The sequence below is a fragment of the Pogoniulus pusillus genome, chromosome 7 (assembly GCF_015220805.1).
Source record: "Pogoniulus pusillus isolate bPogPus1 chromosome 7, bPogPus1.pri, whole genome shotgun sequence".
Lineage (NCBI taxonomy): Eukaryota > Metazoa > Chordata > Aves > Piciformes > Lybiidae > Pogoniulus > Pogoniulus pusillus.
The window spans coordinates 37453380-37468919 of record NC_087270.1 but is presented as its reverse complement, the minus strand read 5'-3'; the positions used below and the strand labels follow the sequence as shown (position 1 = coordinate 37468919).

The following is a 15540-nucleotide window of genomic DNA, read 5'->3' as shown; positions in this document are numbered from 1 at the left end:
CATGAAGTTCAGCAAGGAAAACTGTAGGGTCCTGCCCCTGGGAAGGGAAAAAACCCTTGTGCCAGGACAGGTTAGAGGTTGACCTGCAGGAAAGCAGCTCTGCAGAAAGGGAGCTGAGAGTGCTGGGGGGCAAACTGACAGTGAGCCAGCAATGTGCCTTCATGGCTGAGATGGCCAAAGGTCATCAAGAGTGTGGCCAGCAGGCTGAGGAGGTTTTCCTCCCTCTCTACCCTCCCCCTAGTGAGACCACATCTCATAGAATCACAGAATCAGTCAGGGTTGGAAGGGACCACAAAGAGCAGCCAGTTCCAACCCCCCTGCCATGGGCAGGGACACCCTACCCTAGAGCAGGCTGCACACAGCCTCACACAGCCTGGCCTTAAACACCTCCAGCCATGGGGCCTCAACTACCTCCCTGGGCAACCCAGTCCAGCCTCTCACCACTCTCATGCTCAACAACTTCCTCCTCACCTCCACTCTCAAGCTCCCCACCTCCAGCTTTGCTCCATTCCCCCCACTCCTGCCACTCCCTCACAGCCTCAAAAGTCCCTCCCCAGCTTTTTTTGTAGCCCACTTCAGATCCTGGAAGGCCACAAGAAGGTCACCTGGGAGCCTCCTGCAGCCTGCACAGCCCCAACTCTTTCAGTCTGTGCTCACAGCAGAGCTGCTGCAGCCCTCTCAGCATCCTCCTGGCCCTGCTCTGGACACTCTCCAGCATCTCCACAGCCCTCTTGGAACAGAGGCTCCAGAACTGGATGCAGTACTCCAGGTGGGGTCTCAGCAGAGCACAGCAGAGGAGGAGAATCCCCTCCCTGGCCCTGCTGGCCACACTTCTGCTGCTGCAGCCCAGGCTCTGCTTGGCTTTCTGGGCTGCAAGTGCACACTGCTGGCTCCTGCTGAGCTTCTCCTCCAGCAGCACCCCCAGGTCCAAAATATTTGGAGTCCTGGGGCCAGTTCTGAGCTCTCCAGTTCAAAAGAGACAGGGAACTACTGGAAACAGCCCAGCAGAAGCTGGGAAGAGGATGAGGGAACTGAAACACTCTCTCAGCTGAGAGACCTGGGACTCTTTATCCTGGAGAAGAGCAGCCTGAGAGGGGATTCTCTCAATGCTCATCAGTACCTAAAGGGAGGGGTCAAGGGGATGGGCCCAGACACTTTTCACTGGTGCCCAGCAAGAGGACAAGGGCCAATGGGCACAAACTGGAAGCCAGAATGTTCAATCTGACCATAACAAACCCCCTGTAAGGGTTCCAGAGCACTGGAACAGGCTTCTCAGAGGGGTTGTGCAATTTCCTTCTCTGGACAGATTTCAAACCCTCCTGGTAACCTTAAGTGGATGACCTTGCTTTAATAGAGGATGTGATCAGCAGAGGTCACTTCCAACCCCAACCACGCTAAGACTCTTTGATTTAGCCATGCCTTGCAAAGCTAAATAGGGGTGGATGTTCTTTCCACCCTGTGGAAGAGAAGTGGAATAACAGGAGGAGTGCCAGTCAGCCCTCTCATACTGCAGCACATCCTCTCAGCTAGCTCATTTGGGCTGAGATTACAGATCTGGTTGCTGAGGTGGCAATTTGGGTGCACTTAGGCTTCTGCAGAGTGCCTGACTTGGTGTCAGACAATATTTTGATTGAGAAATGAGAAGTTCTGCAGAAGTTTGACATGGCTTCAGAATGCTGGAGGTGTCACACACACGAGCAGGGCTCAGCTGTGACAGCAGGCAGGGGTTTGTCACTGAGGCTGCTGAAAGCTGGCAGAGCCCCACAGGGACCAGACCTTTTTGTCTGGTAGTTTGCATCTCTGCACATGCAGGGAGTGGTGATGGTTTGCAGCACAGGTGAGGATGATAGACTCATAGAACCATAGACTCAGGCAGGTTGGAAGGGACCTCCAAGCTCAGCCAGTCCAACCTAGCACCCAGCCCTGGCCAAGCAACCAGACCATGGCACTAAGTGCCTCAGCCAGGCTTTGCTTCATCACCTCCAGGCACAGAGACTCCACCACCTCCCTGGGCAGCCCATTCCAATGCCAATCACTCTCTCTGACAACAACTTCCTAACAACATCCAGACTAGACCTTCCCCAGCACAACTTGACACTCTGTCCCCTTCTTCTCTTGCTGCTTGCCTGGCAGAAGAGACCAACCCCACCTGGCTACAGCCTCCCTTCAGGTAGTTGCAGACAGCAATGAGGTCAGCCCTGAGCCTCCTCTTCTGCAGGCTGCACACCCCCAGCTCCCTCAGCCTCTCCTCACAGGGCTGTGCTCCAGGCCCCTCACCAGCTTCCTTGCCCTTCTCTGGACACCTTCCAGCACCTCAACATCTCTCTTGAATTGAGGAGCCCAGAACTGGACACAGCACTGCAGGTGTGGCCTGAGCAGTGCTGAGTCCAGGGGCAGAAGAACCTCCCTTGTCCTGCTGGCCACACTGCTCCTGAGCCAGCCCAGGATGCCATTGGCTCTCCTGCCCACCTGGGCACACTGCTGCTTCATCTTCAGCTATTCTCTACCAGCACCCCCAGGTCCTTCTCTTCCTGGCTGCTCTCAGCCACTCTGTCCCCAGCCTGTAGCACTGCTTGGGGTTGTTATGGCCAAAGTGCAGAACTGTGCCCTTGGCCTTGTTCATTCTCATCCCATTGGCCTCTGCCCACCCATCCAGCCTGGCAAGGTTGTTGCTTCCTCTTATGATATTGTTTCTTACTTGTAAGAGACCAACCCCCACTTCACTCTGACCTCCTTGCAGGGAGCTGGAGATTAAGAAGGTCTCCTCTGAACCTCCTTCTCCAGGCTAAGCAACTCCAAGTTCCTCAGGTTTGTGATCCAGAGTACCATCTTCGTTGCCCATCTTTGGACAGGCTCTAGTACTTCGGTGTTCTCTCTTGGGCTGAGACCCAAAACTGATCCGTGTTCAGTGAGGTGCGACCCCAGCAGCGGCCAGCAGAGGGAGACAATCCCTGCCCTGGTCGTGCTGGGCGAGCTACTGCTGACACTGGCTGGGGTGGTGGTGCGCAGCCTGCAGGCTTAGAAGCATCCGCTCAGGGAATCAACCAGGCTGAGAGAGACCTCCGAAATCATCCAGTCCAACCTGCCACCCACCCCTGTCCAAACAACCCAGCCCTGCTTTTCTTCCTCTGCTTTTCCTCCTCTACTTTTCTTCCTCTGCTTCTCTTCCTCTGCTTCTCTTCCTCTGCTTTTCTTCCTCTGCTTTCCCTCCTCTGCTTCTCTTCCTCTGCTTTTCTTCCTCTGCTTCTCTTCCTCTGCTTTTCCTCCTCTGCTTTTCCTCCTCTGATTTTCTTTGTCTGATTTTCTTCCTCTTTCTTCCTCTGCTTGTCTTCTTCTGTTTTATTTCCTCTGTTTTATTTCCTCTGCTTTTCTTCCTCTGCTTTTCTACCTCTGCTTTTCTACCTCTTTCTTCTTCTTTCTTCCTCTTTCTTCCTCTTTCTTCCTCTTTCTTCCTCTGCTTTTCTTCCTCTGCTTTTCTTCTTCTGTTTTATTTCCTCTGTTTTATTTCCTCTGCTTTTCTTCCACTGCTTTTCTTGCTCTGCTATTCTACCTCTGCTTTTCTACCTCTTTCTTCCTTTCTTCCTCTTTCTTCCTCTGCTTTTCTTCTTCTGTTTTATTTCCTCTGCTTTTCTTCTGCTTTTCTTCCTCTGTTTTTCTTCCACTGCTTTTCTTCCTCTGCTTTTCTTCCTCTGTTTTATTTCCTCTGCTTTTCTTCCTCTGTTTTTCTTCCACTGCTTTTCTTCCTCTGATTTTCTTTCTCTGTTTTATTTCCTCTGCTTTTCTTCCTCTGCTTTTCTTCCTCTGTTTTTCTTCCACTGCTTTTCTTCCTCTGCTTTTCTTCCTCTGCTTTTCTTCCTCTGTTTTTCTTCCACTGCTTTTCTTCCTCTGTTTTTCTTCCTCTGTTTTTTTTCCTCTGTTTTTCTTCCTCTGCTTCCAGATGGTCAAAAAAAAACCAAAAAACCCAAACCAAACCCCAAAGTGTCCAGTTTCAGAGCCTACAACTTCAGAAAGATGCTGGGAAAGTGGGATTGAAGAGGCTCAGGACAGAGCTCATTGCTGTCTAGAACTACCTGAAGGGAGGCTGTAGCCAGGTGGGGTTGGTCTCTTCTGCCAGGCAAGCAGCAACAGAAGAAGGGGACAGAGTGTTAAGTTGTGGCAGGGGAGGTCTGGGCTGGATGTTGTTAGGAAGTTGTTGTCAGAGAGAGTGATTGGCATTGGAATGGGCTGCCCAGGGAGGTGGTGGAGTCTCTGTGCCTGGAGGTGTTGAAGCCAAGCCTGGCTGAGGCACTTAGTGCCATGGTCTGGTTGCTTGGGCAGGGCTGCTGGGTGCTAGGTTGGACTGGCTGAGCTTGGAGGTCTCTTCCAACCTGCTTGATTCTGTGATTGGAGAGAAGCAGCCAATATCATTAAAACCTTAGCAGATCTGCCTACCCTGAAGTCATCAGCAGCTGATCAAGTTGAAGTTGTTCCTGCACACTGCAGGGGGGAGTTGAACTAAGTGACTTTTAAAGGTCCTTTCCAAGCTAAACCATTGTATGTTTCTGTGATTCTTGAGCTTGGCCTCAGAGCCCTTGCCCAGAGGAACGAGGACCCTCAGTTCTGAGAACACCTGCTGGAGTTCATTGTCCCCCTGGCCACTGCCTCTCCTGCAGGACACCATGCACACAAATAGCTTTATTGGGAATGGGCATGGGCCACATGGGCAAGGAGTAAAGCATGTGGAGGGGTGTGCAGCAGCCCAGACTGGGTTTGAAACCAGAGATGCTCCTGCAGTCTGATACAATGGCCAGTGACCCAGAAAAACTCCCTCTCTTTCCATCAGCAGCAACGGCAGGGAAGGGAGCAGGGCACTTGATGAATTATGAAAAACGTGGAAATGAAAGGCTGTGTAGGCAGGTGCTGAATATTTCATTCCCTCTTACTTGGCTCTTGCCTGCCAGGGGAGGTGCCTGAGGAGAGGGCTGGGGAAGGAACATCATATCCCAGGCCTAAAGCTGATGTATCTTCCCCAACTGTTCACACGCTTGCAGGTGAGCTGGCCTGGGACCTGCAAGTGGGGAGTCCTGTGAGGAGCAGCTGAGGGACCCAGGGTTGTTTATCCTGAGGAAAAGGCACTTCTCACTCTCTACAACTCCCTGAAGCCAGTGTGGAGTGAATCATAGAATCAAGCAGGTTGGAAGAGACCTCCAAGCTCAGCCAGTCCAACCTAGCACCCAGCCCTGTCCAAGCAACCAGACCATGGCACTAAGTGCCTCAGCCAGGCTTTGCTTGAATCACCTCCCTGGGCAGCCCATTCCAATGCAAATCACTCTCTCTGGCAAGAACTTCCTTCTAATATCCAGCTGAGACATCCCCCAACACAACTTAGAATCATAGAATCAAGAAGGTTGGAAGAGACCTCCAAGATCATCCACTCCAACCTAGCACCCAGCCTTGGCCAGTCAACCAGACCATGGCACTAAGTGCCTCAGCCAGGCTTTGCTTCAACACCTCCATGGACAGTGACTCCATCACCTCCCTGGGCAGCCCATTCCAATGGCAAATCACTCTCTCTGTGAGAGGAGAGGAGGGTTGGTCTCCTCTCCCAAGGGAGAAGCAATAGGATAAGAGAAAACAGCCTCAGGTTGCACCAGTGGAGGTTTGGACATAGTTCTTCTAATCTGGTATTAGAAGAAGCTTCTTTACTGAAAGGGTTATCAAGCACTGAAACAGGTTCCACAGGGAGCTGGTTGAATCCCCAGCCCTGGAGGCATTTAAAAGACACAGAGATTTGATCCCATGTGCCATCATTTAGCACCAGACTTGGCAGAGTTAGGTAATGATTGGATTTGATGATCTTAAAAGTCTTTTCCAACCAAACCAATTCTATGGTTCTATGATCTATGAGATCATAGAATGTTCTATGAGAGAGTGATTGGCATTGGAATGGGCTGCCCAGGGAGGTGGTGGAGTCACCATAGAATCATAGAATCAAGCAGGCTGGAAGAGACCTCCAAGCTCATCCAGTCCAACCTAGCACCCAGCCCTCTCCAGTCAACTAGACCATGGCACTAAGTGCCTGGAGGTGTTGAAGCAAAGCCTGGATGAGGCACTTAGCACCATGGTCTGGTTGCTTGGCCAGGGCTGGGTGCTAGGTTGGATTGGATGAGCTTGGAGGTCTCTTCCAACCTGCTTGATTCTATGATTCTATGAACATATTTGTGGCCCTCCTCAGGACTCTACCATAATCATTCAATCCCCTTGCCCAGATCACTGATGCTCATAGAGAACTGACCCCACTCCTGAGTCCTGTGAAACACCACTTGTGACCAGCCACTAACTGGGTTTAACTCCATTTGCTACCACTCTTTGGGCTCAGTCATCCAGGCAGTTTCCTACCTAGTGAAGCATCCATTCATCTGTGAGCTAAAGAGATCTGCAGCCACTTTGATATGTGAGGAGAAGAATCATAGAGTCATAGAATCACTTCAAAGCCCAAAGCCAGTGAAACCCCCACATTGCTAAACAGGTCTGAGCAGGCTCTGCTCATCCACCCAGATGTGTGCTGCTCTTCAGAGGGTGCCTCAAAGCATGAGCCAATGGCTTGAGAGCTTGTAAGGACAAATCCCCTCCTCAGCTGTGTCTCAGGCTGGCTGAGGGCAAATCTGCTCTCCCTGCCTTTACCCTGGGTCTCCAGGTTGCCCATGCAGGTGCAGCATTGGGTGGTTGGGTCATGCAGGGACAGGGGAAGAGTGCTCAGTGTTGCACCAAGCAGCACAGGCAGGTTCTTGCCTCCCTCTCTGAAACCTCATCTCAATAAATCAGCCTCACAGTGAGCAATGCCTGAAGGCTCCTGGGGAAGTCGTTTAATCAGCAGCAGCTTTCTCACTGGCCTCAGCCAGCAGAGCTCAGCAGGCTCACTCCTGATGTGCTGTGTAATATCTCGACTGTGGTCAGGGATCTCAGTGCTGGAGATGATAGATGAGGCAGGTGGAGGAAAGCAGCTCCACATTTGCTGTTTCAGAGCTTTTGCCATGTCCAGAGCTGTCACTCATTGATTCACAGCTGGCTTTTCTCTGCATGGGCAAGTCCCTCAGCTGTGACAGCAGAACATGAAGAACAGAAAACTCCTTGACAAGCCATGAGCTGGCAAATAAGTGATGATTTCTATTAGAGAGTGCTGGGCTTTGCCACTCTCTGTGGTGCTCTTTGGACCTGTAATTTACCAAACGTGGCTGCTTTTAGTGCCTGTGGTGCTGTGAGACCAGCAGGCTGCAGAGAGCCTGGGCAAGAGCTACTAAGAGCGGTTCAACATGAGCCAGCAGTGTGCACTTGCAGCCCTGCCACTCCAGGGATGCTCTGTCCTGCTCTAGGGCATCAGGTTGGGGTCAGCTGAACATGTTGACCTGTGACTTCTTCATGCCTGTGCTGACAATGTCCTGGTGGAGACAGGTGAGGGACAGTGTCCTGGTCAGTTTACTGGAGGAGAAGTAACTGCAGGATGCAGGATGCCCTTGGTTTTGTGTGCCACTAGTTGCATCCCAGAAGTACAAGATGGGTGGTTCCCCAAATCTCTTCCCATCCTTATCCCAATGGGTAATTGGTTCACTCCAGAGAAGGGCAAACGAAGGTGGTAAGGGGCCTGGAGCACAGCCCTGTGAGGAGAGGCTGAGGGAGCTGGGGGTGTGCAGCCTGCAGAAGAGGAGGCTCAGGGCTGACCTCATTGCTGTCTGCAACTACCTGAAGGGAGGCTGTAGCCAGGTGGGGTTGGTCTCTTCTGCCAGGCAAGCAGCAAGAGAAGAAGGGTACACAGTCTGAAGTTGTGTCAGGGGAGGTCTAGTCTGGATGTTGTTAGGAAGTTGTTGTCAGAGAGAGTGATTGGCATTGGAATGGGCTGCCCAAGGAGGTGGTGGAGTTGCCATCCATGGAGGCATTGAAGAAAGGACTGGATGGGGCACTTAGTGCCATGGTCTAGTTGATGGGACAGGGCTGGGTGACAGGTTGGAGTGGATGACCTTGGAGGTCTCTTCCAACCTGGTTGGTTCTCTGATCTCCTGGCTTTTCCTTTACCCACCATCTCCACTGAGCTGGGGTCACTGGCTGCAGCTGACAGAGTCCTTGCTCGTGTTCTGATCCTGCATCTCACATCTCCATCCTCTTCAGAAAACCACAACCCAAAAGCATCCACAGATGGATGCTTGGGCAACTTGGCCAGCAAAGCCTTTCCTCATCAGATACTGGTGGGTGCTCAGCACAGCTTGCCTGACTTTGCTGTTTCTTGTTCCCCAGGCTCATTGGCACTTTCCGGATGGTCCTACAGCAGGTGGTGGAGGAAGGGCAGGTGGAGGTGACAGACACCCTCATAGATGACAACAATGCAGCTATTCAGGTAGGCCACAGAGAAGAAGCAGGTGCTTGGTCCATCTGTCTGTGTTTCACTGATCTGTGGGAAAAGAGAAGTCTGTGTCATGCACTTGGATCCCTGAGTCCTCAGCTTTTCCTTCATCCATTACACTTGGTCTGAAGGATTCAGGCAGCCAGAAATGTCCTGAGAGTGCATGGCAAAGGTTGAGTATTCTGAATGCTGTGATAAGATTGAGATGGGGGTAAAGCAGGGATGGATCAGGTTTATTCTACACATAGACAGGGTGAGGTGGTCCTTAGATGCCTGTGGAGATGCTCAGCAGGTGGTTTGACCCTGCTGTCATGTGGAGCTCTGCTCCTAGTGCTCTCCAGCACCTGAGCAATCATGTTCTGCCTCAGCCATTCCTGTGTCAGCTTTAATCTATTTCAGTATTAGAATAAGATCAAAGCCTGGCTGAGGCACTTAGTGCTGTGGTCTGGTTGCTTGGCCAGGGCTGGGTGCTAGGCTGGACTGGCTGAGCTTGGAGGTCTCTTCCAACCTGGTTGATTCTATGATTCTGTGGTCAGGGAAGCAGCAGCAAGATTTGATGGAAAAAACAATTCAGCATAATTCTGGCTGGAAGAGATCCTGAAGATCATCAACCATTATCTCAGTACAGCCAGGTCACCACTAACCTGTGTCCCTCAGCACTACATCTATACCTGCTTTAGACTCTTTCAGGTGGCACTGGTTGGTTGAAATGCTCAGCATCTACAGTGTTTGTCTCTGACCTCACCACTTCTGTTATCTGCCCCTTGAGCACCTAAGAAATACCTTGCACAGCAGCTTGCCTGAAGTCCCATTCTGGAACAGAGAGGAGACTGAGAGAGTTGAGGTTGTTCAGACTAGAGAAGGCTTCAGGGAGACTTCGTTGAATCATGGAATCAGGCAGGGTTGGAAGGGACCACAAGGAGCAGCCAGTTCCAACCCCCCTGCCATGCCTAGGGACACCCTACCCTAGAGCAGGCTGCACACAGCCTCACACAGCCTGGCCTCAAACACCTCCAGCCATGGGGCCTCAACCACCTCCCTGGGCAACCCATTCCAGCCTCTCACCACTCTCCTGCTCAACAACTTCCTCCTCACCTCCACTCTCCATCTCCCCACCTCCAGCTTTGCTCCATTCCCCCCACTCCTGCCACTCCCTCACAGCCTCAAAAGTCCCTCCCCAGCTCTTTTGTAGCCCCCTTCAGACCCTGGAAGGCCACAAGAAGGTCACCTGGGAGCCTCCTCTGCTCCAGACTGCACAGCCCCAACTCTTTCAGTCTGTGCTCACAGCAGAGCTGCTGCAGCCCTCTCAGCATCCTCCTGGCCCTGCTCTGGACACACTCCAGCATCTCCACAGCCCTCTTGGAATAGAGGCTGCAGAGCTGGATGCAGCACTCCAGGTGGGGTCTCAGCAGAGCACAGCAGAGGGGGAGAATCCCCTCCCTGGCCCTGCTGGCCACACTTCTGCTGATGCAGCCCAGGCTCTGCTTGGCTTTCTGGGCTGCAAGTGCACACTGCTGGCTCCTGTTGAGCTTCTCCTCCAGCAGCACCCCCAAGTCCCTCTCCTCAGGGCTGCTCTCCAGACACTCACTGCCCAGCCTGCATTTCTGCTTGGCATTGCCTCCACCCAGCTGCAGGACCTTGCACTTGGTCCTGTTGAACCTCCTGAGCTTGGCTTGTGCCCACCTCTGCAGCCTGTGCAGCTCCCTCTGGATGGATCCCTGCCCTCCAGCCTGGCTGCTGCACCACACAGCTTGGTGTGGGCAGCAAACTTGCTGAGGCTGCACTCAGTGCCTCTGCCCATGGCACCCACAGAGATGTTGAACAAGACTGGTGCCAGGACTGACCCCTGAGGGACTCTGCTTGTCCCTGGCCTCCCCTTGGCCATGGAGCCATTGGCAGCCACTCTTTGGGTGCAGCCACCAAGCCAGTTCTGTGTCCATCTCATGCTGCACCCATCAAACCCATGTGCCACCAGCCTGGAGCCCAGGATGTGGTGTGGGACAGTGTCAGAGGCCTTGCTCAGGCCCAGGTCAATGCCATCAGTTGCTCATCTCATCATTGTTGCAGTGTTGTAGTACTTAAATGGGCTGACAAGAAAGCTTGGGGACAGGCTTTTTAGTATCACAGTATCACAGTATCACCAAGGTTGGAAGAGACCTCACAGATCATCAAGTCCAACCCTTTACCACAGAGCTCAAGGCCAGACCATGGCACCAAGTGCCACGTCCAATCCTGCCTTGAACAGCTCCAGGGACGGCGACTCCACCACCTCCCCGGGCAGCCCATTCCAGTGCCCAATGACTCTCTCAGGGAAGAACTTTCTCCTTTAGCAGGGCCTGTTGTGGCAGGACAAGGGGGGGTGGTTTTAAACTGAAAGAGGAGAGATTTAGACTAGAGAGAAGGAAGAAATTGTTTACATTGGTGGTGCTGAGACACTGGTCCTGCTTGCCCAGGGGAGTGTTAGATGATTCTCATTGGAATGGGCTGCCCAGGGAGGTGGTGGAGGCACCATCCCTGGAGGTGTTCAAGAAAAGCCTGTCTGAGGCACTTAGTGCCATGGTCTGGTTGCTTGGGCAGGGCTGGGTGCTAGGTTGGACTGGCTGAGCTTGGAGCTCTCTTCCAACCTGGCTGATTCTGACTCTGTGATTCCATCCCAGGAACCATTCTAGGTCAGGCTGAATGGGGCTCTGAGCAGCCTGCTCTGGTGGAAGCAGGGACCAATAAAGGTCACTTCCCACTCAAACCATTCTGTGTTTCAATGATTCTTCATGCTCTTCTGAGAAAAATCAGAATAAGTCTCCCTCTGCCTGGGTCTGCAGCCCTCATCCAGAGCCCCTGGCAGCAGGGAGGAGCTGCCTCTCAGCAGAGCAGCTGCTGTGTGGCTCTGTGCGTTTCCATCTGGTTGATGCATCTCATGAGGGCTGTTTCCCATGGAAACTGAGTTGCAGAGCAGACTTGGAAACAGTTGCTTCTGAGCTTCTCTGCTAGCAAACCCGTGGTGTTTTAATTAAAAAACAAAGCCTCACCCTCCTCTCCTCCCTTACTCTTCCACAAGCTGCTTCCTGCACTCAGCATAAAAGAGCAATTACATGGGAGCCTCTGGCAAGCAATTAGTGATGAGGAGAAGAGTGGCTTCATGAGGAGCAGGCAGGAGGTGACATCTATGGATCAGGCTGCCCAGAGAAGTTGTGGAATCTCCTTTTATGGAGACTTTCAAAACCAGCCTGGAGATGAAGCCTGATCTAACTGAAGCTGCTTTAGCTGGGGAGTTGGACTAGGTGATGTCTGGAGGTCACTTCCAGCCCTTACCATCCTGTGACTCTCCTGGGGCATAAAGGGAGGCCAAGAGAGCCAGTGGCATCCTGGCCTGGGTCAGGAAGAGTGTGGCCAGTAGGACAAGGGAGGCTATTTGCCCCTCTACTCAGCAAGCTCATCCAGTCCAACCTAGCACCCAGCCCTATCCAAGTAACCAGACCATGGCACTAAGTGCCTCAGCCAGGCTTGGCTTCAACACCTCCAGGCACAGAGACTCCACCACCTCCCTGGGCAGCCCATTCCAATGCCAATCACTCTCTCTGACAACAACTTCATCCTAACATCCAGCCAAGACCTCCCCTGGCACAACTTGACACTCTGTCCCCTTCTTCTCTTGCTGCTTGCCTGGCAGAAGAGCCCAACCCCACCTGGCTACAGCCTCCCTTCAGGGAGTTGCAGACAGCAATGAGGTCAGCCCTGAGCCTCCTCTTCTGCAGGCTGCACACCCCCAGCTCCCTCAGCTTCTCTTCACAGGGCTGTGCTCCAGGCCCCTCACCAGCTTCCTTGCCCTTCTCTGGACACCTTCCAGCACTTCAACATCTCTCTTGAATTGAGGGGCCCAGAACTGGACACAGTACTCAAGGGGTGGCCTGAGCAGTGCTGAGTCCAGGGGCAGAAGAACTTCCCTTGTCCTGCTGCCCACACTGCTCCTGAGCCAGCCCAGGATGCCATTGGCTCTGCTGCCCACCTGGGCACACTGCTGCCTCATCTTCTGCTACTCTCTACCAGCATCCCCAGGTCCCTCTCTGCCTGGCTGCTCTCAGCCACTCTGTCCCCAGCCTGTAGCACTGCTTGGGGTTATTGTGGCCAAAGTGCAGAACTCTGCCCTTGGCCTTGTTCAATCTCATCCCATTGGCCTCTGCCCACCCATCCAGCCTGGCAAGGTTCCTCTACAGGGCTCTCCTGCCCTCCAACAGATCTGCAGCTGCTCCTAGTTTGGTGTCATCTACAAACTTACTGCTGCTGGACTCAATCCCCTGCTCCAGATCATCAATAAAGATATTGAACAGGACTGTGCCCAGCACTGATCCTTAGAGCACACCACCAGTGCCAGCTGCCAACTGGATGTGGCACCATTCACCACCACTCTCTGGGCCTTTCTCCTCTCAATGCTGAGCAAACCCATCTCTCTCAGCCTTTATTCACATGGCAGGGCTCCCTTCTGATTTCACAACCAAATGTTTCACAGCAGCATTGAAGTGGTTTGAAAAAAAAAAGTGACAAATTTATGCTCTGACCTTGATCTTTGTCTCCCTTTCTGCATTTGCCTTTTAAAAGCCTTGGAAGCAGCTCACTGGAGTCACCACAGCATGGCAGATCAATTTGTTAGACTCAGATCTGTATGGTGCCAAATGAAGAAGAAAATCAGTCAAAGCCTTTCCCCACAGAGCAGCTTCCAGCTGGGTCTGAGTCACTCTTTTGCTGTCAGTCACTCAATGCACAGAATCCTGCCAGGCCACATCTTCTTTTCCAGCCTTTCCTTATCCCTTTGACAGGCAAGCTAGGAGATGCATCATAAACATAGAATCATAGAATCAAGCAGGTTGGAAGAGACCTCCAAGCTCATCCAGTCCAACCTAGCACCCAGCCCTGCCCAACCAACCAGACCATGGCACTAAGTGCCTCATCCAGGCTTGGCTTCAACACCTCCAGGCACAGCAACTCCACCACCTCCCTGGGCAGCCCATTCCAATGCCAATCACTCTCTCTGACAACAACTTCCTCCTAACATCCAGCCTAGACCTCCCCTGCCACAGCTTGACACTCTGTCCCCTTCTTCTGTTGCTGCTTGCCTGGCAGAAGAGCCCAACCCCACCTGGCTACAGCCTCCCTTCAGGGAGTTGCAGACAGCAATGAGGTCACCTCTGAGCCTTCTCTGTCTCTCTCTCTTAAACCCCTCCAGGGATGAAATCCCACTACTGCCCTGGACAGCCTGTTCCAGGCCTTGCCAATGCTTTCCATGAAGAAACTGTTCCTAAAGTCCAACCTAAACCTCCCCTTTTGCAAACTAAAACCATTTCATCTGTCCTATCACTTGTTCCTTGAGAGAGGAAACTGAGCCCAAATTCACTCCAACCTCCTTTCATGTGGTGCTAGCAAGACAAGGTTCAAGAAGTGGCTGGAGGGTGATACTGTGATACTGTGATCCAGTTGGCAGCTGGCACTGGTGGTGTGCTCCAAGTACCAGTGCTGGGCACAGTCCTCTTCAATATCTTTATTGATGATCTGGACAAGGGCATTGAGTCCAGCATCAGTAAGTTTGTAGATGACACCAAGCTAAAGCAGGTGTGGAGCTGTTGGAGGGTCCCTGCAGAGGGACCTTGCCAGGCTGGATGGGTGGGCAGAGGCCAATGGGATGAGATTGAACAAGGCCAAGGGCAGGGTTCTGCACTTTGGCCACAACAACCCCAAGCAGCACTACAGGCTGGGACCAGAGTGGCTGAGAGTAGCCAGGCAGAGAGAGACCTGGGGATGCTGTTAGAGAGTAGCTGAAGATGAGGCAGCAGTGTGCCCAGGTGGGCAGGAGAGCCAATGGCATTCTGGCCTGGATCAGGAACAGTATGGCCAGAGCTCTTCCATAATTGATTTAAATCCAAATAATTCCTTAAGAGCAAATAAGAAAAGTTGGGGAGGTCCAACACAAAATTTGCTGCATCATCCTGGTGCTGCATTGGGTGTGTAAGTGGGGTCTGAGTACACAGAAGGGAGAGGACCTCAGTCTTACTTGATTCATCCAGAAGAATCAAGCTTGGGCAGACACATTGACACATCACTTCTCATCTCCAAGCCCCAACCAGGCTGGGGGACCTCCTCCCTAATCCAAGATCTATCCAAACCTCCCCAGAGATCTTCCTACTTCATCATCCTTACCCTGCCTGAGCATGGGATGGGGCTAGGCAGGAGCAACCAGGCTTGTCATAGCCATTGCTGAGAGACCCTCTCCCTAATCCAAGATCTATCCAAACATCCCCAGAGATCTCCCTCCTTCATCATCCTTACCCTGCCTGAGCATGGAATGGGGCTAGGCAGGAGCAACCAGGCTTGTCATAGCCATTGCTGAGAGACCCTCTCCCTAATCCAAGATCTATCCAAACATCCCCAGAGATCTCCCTCCTTCATCATCCTTACCCTGCCTGAGCATGGAATGGGGCTAGGCAGGAGCAACCAGGCTTGTCATAGCCATTGCTGAGAGACCCTCTCCCTAATCCAAGATCTATCCAAACATCCCCAGAGATCTCCCTCCTTCATCATCCTTACCCTGCTTGAGCATGGGATGGGGCTAGGCAGGAGCAAGGCATCCATGGGGTTTGGCAGCCCAGCACTTAACAGCAGGGCACAAATTCTTTGCAAGATGATACACCACAGACAAAACCCCAACAATGTGACACTGCTGCATCTGCTCCTGGTGCCTTCAGCTGCTCAAAAGGTTTGTTTGCTGATCAGGGCAGGGCTTTTGATGTTGCTCATACCCAGTCTGGCCAGTCCAAGACGTGCCAGCAGCTCAAAGCCCTGAGCAGGAGGGGGGCTGCAGCACCATGACTTAGCTGGGTCAGAACATCTCCTGAAGCCAAAGACCTGCCCTTCTTCTGCCTCATGCACTAAGAAAGAAGAGGCTTTGGGGTCAGTAAGGCTCAGAGATTAAGCCAGCTGATGCAACAGCTGTCCCTGAAGGTGTTCAGAAGGGGACTGGATGAGGCACTTGGTTCCATGATCTGGTTGCTTGGCCAGGGCTGGGTGCTAGGTTGGACTGGCTGAGCTTGGAGGTCTCTTCCAACCTGCTTGATTCTATGATGCTATGAACTGCTCTTCCTGCCTTCCAGCTTTTGAAGGACCTTCCTCTCTTTAAATGC

At 52.5% G+C, this 15540-nt stretch overlaps 1 protein-coding gene across 6 annotated transcripts in view; it reads left to right on the top strand.

Moving 5' to 3' along the window:
• The window catches only part of OTOF (otoferlin), a 129370-nt gene that overhangs the window by 30435 nt on the left and 83395 nt on the right, over positions 1-15540 (top strand). For all 6 annotated transcript variants that reach the window (XM_064146568.1, XM_064146566.1, XM_064146565.1 and 3 more), the window contains exon 4: positions 8269-8368. In XM_064146568.1, coding sequence (XP_064002638.1) covers positions 8269-8368 — 100 coding nt within the window. The remainder of the gene's footprint in view (positions 1-8268; positions 8369-15540) is intronic.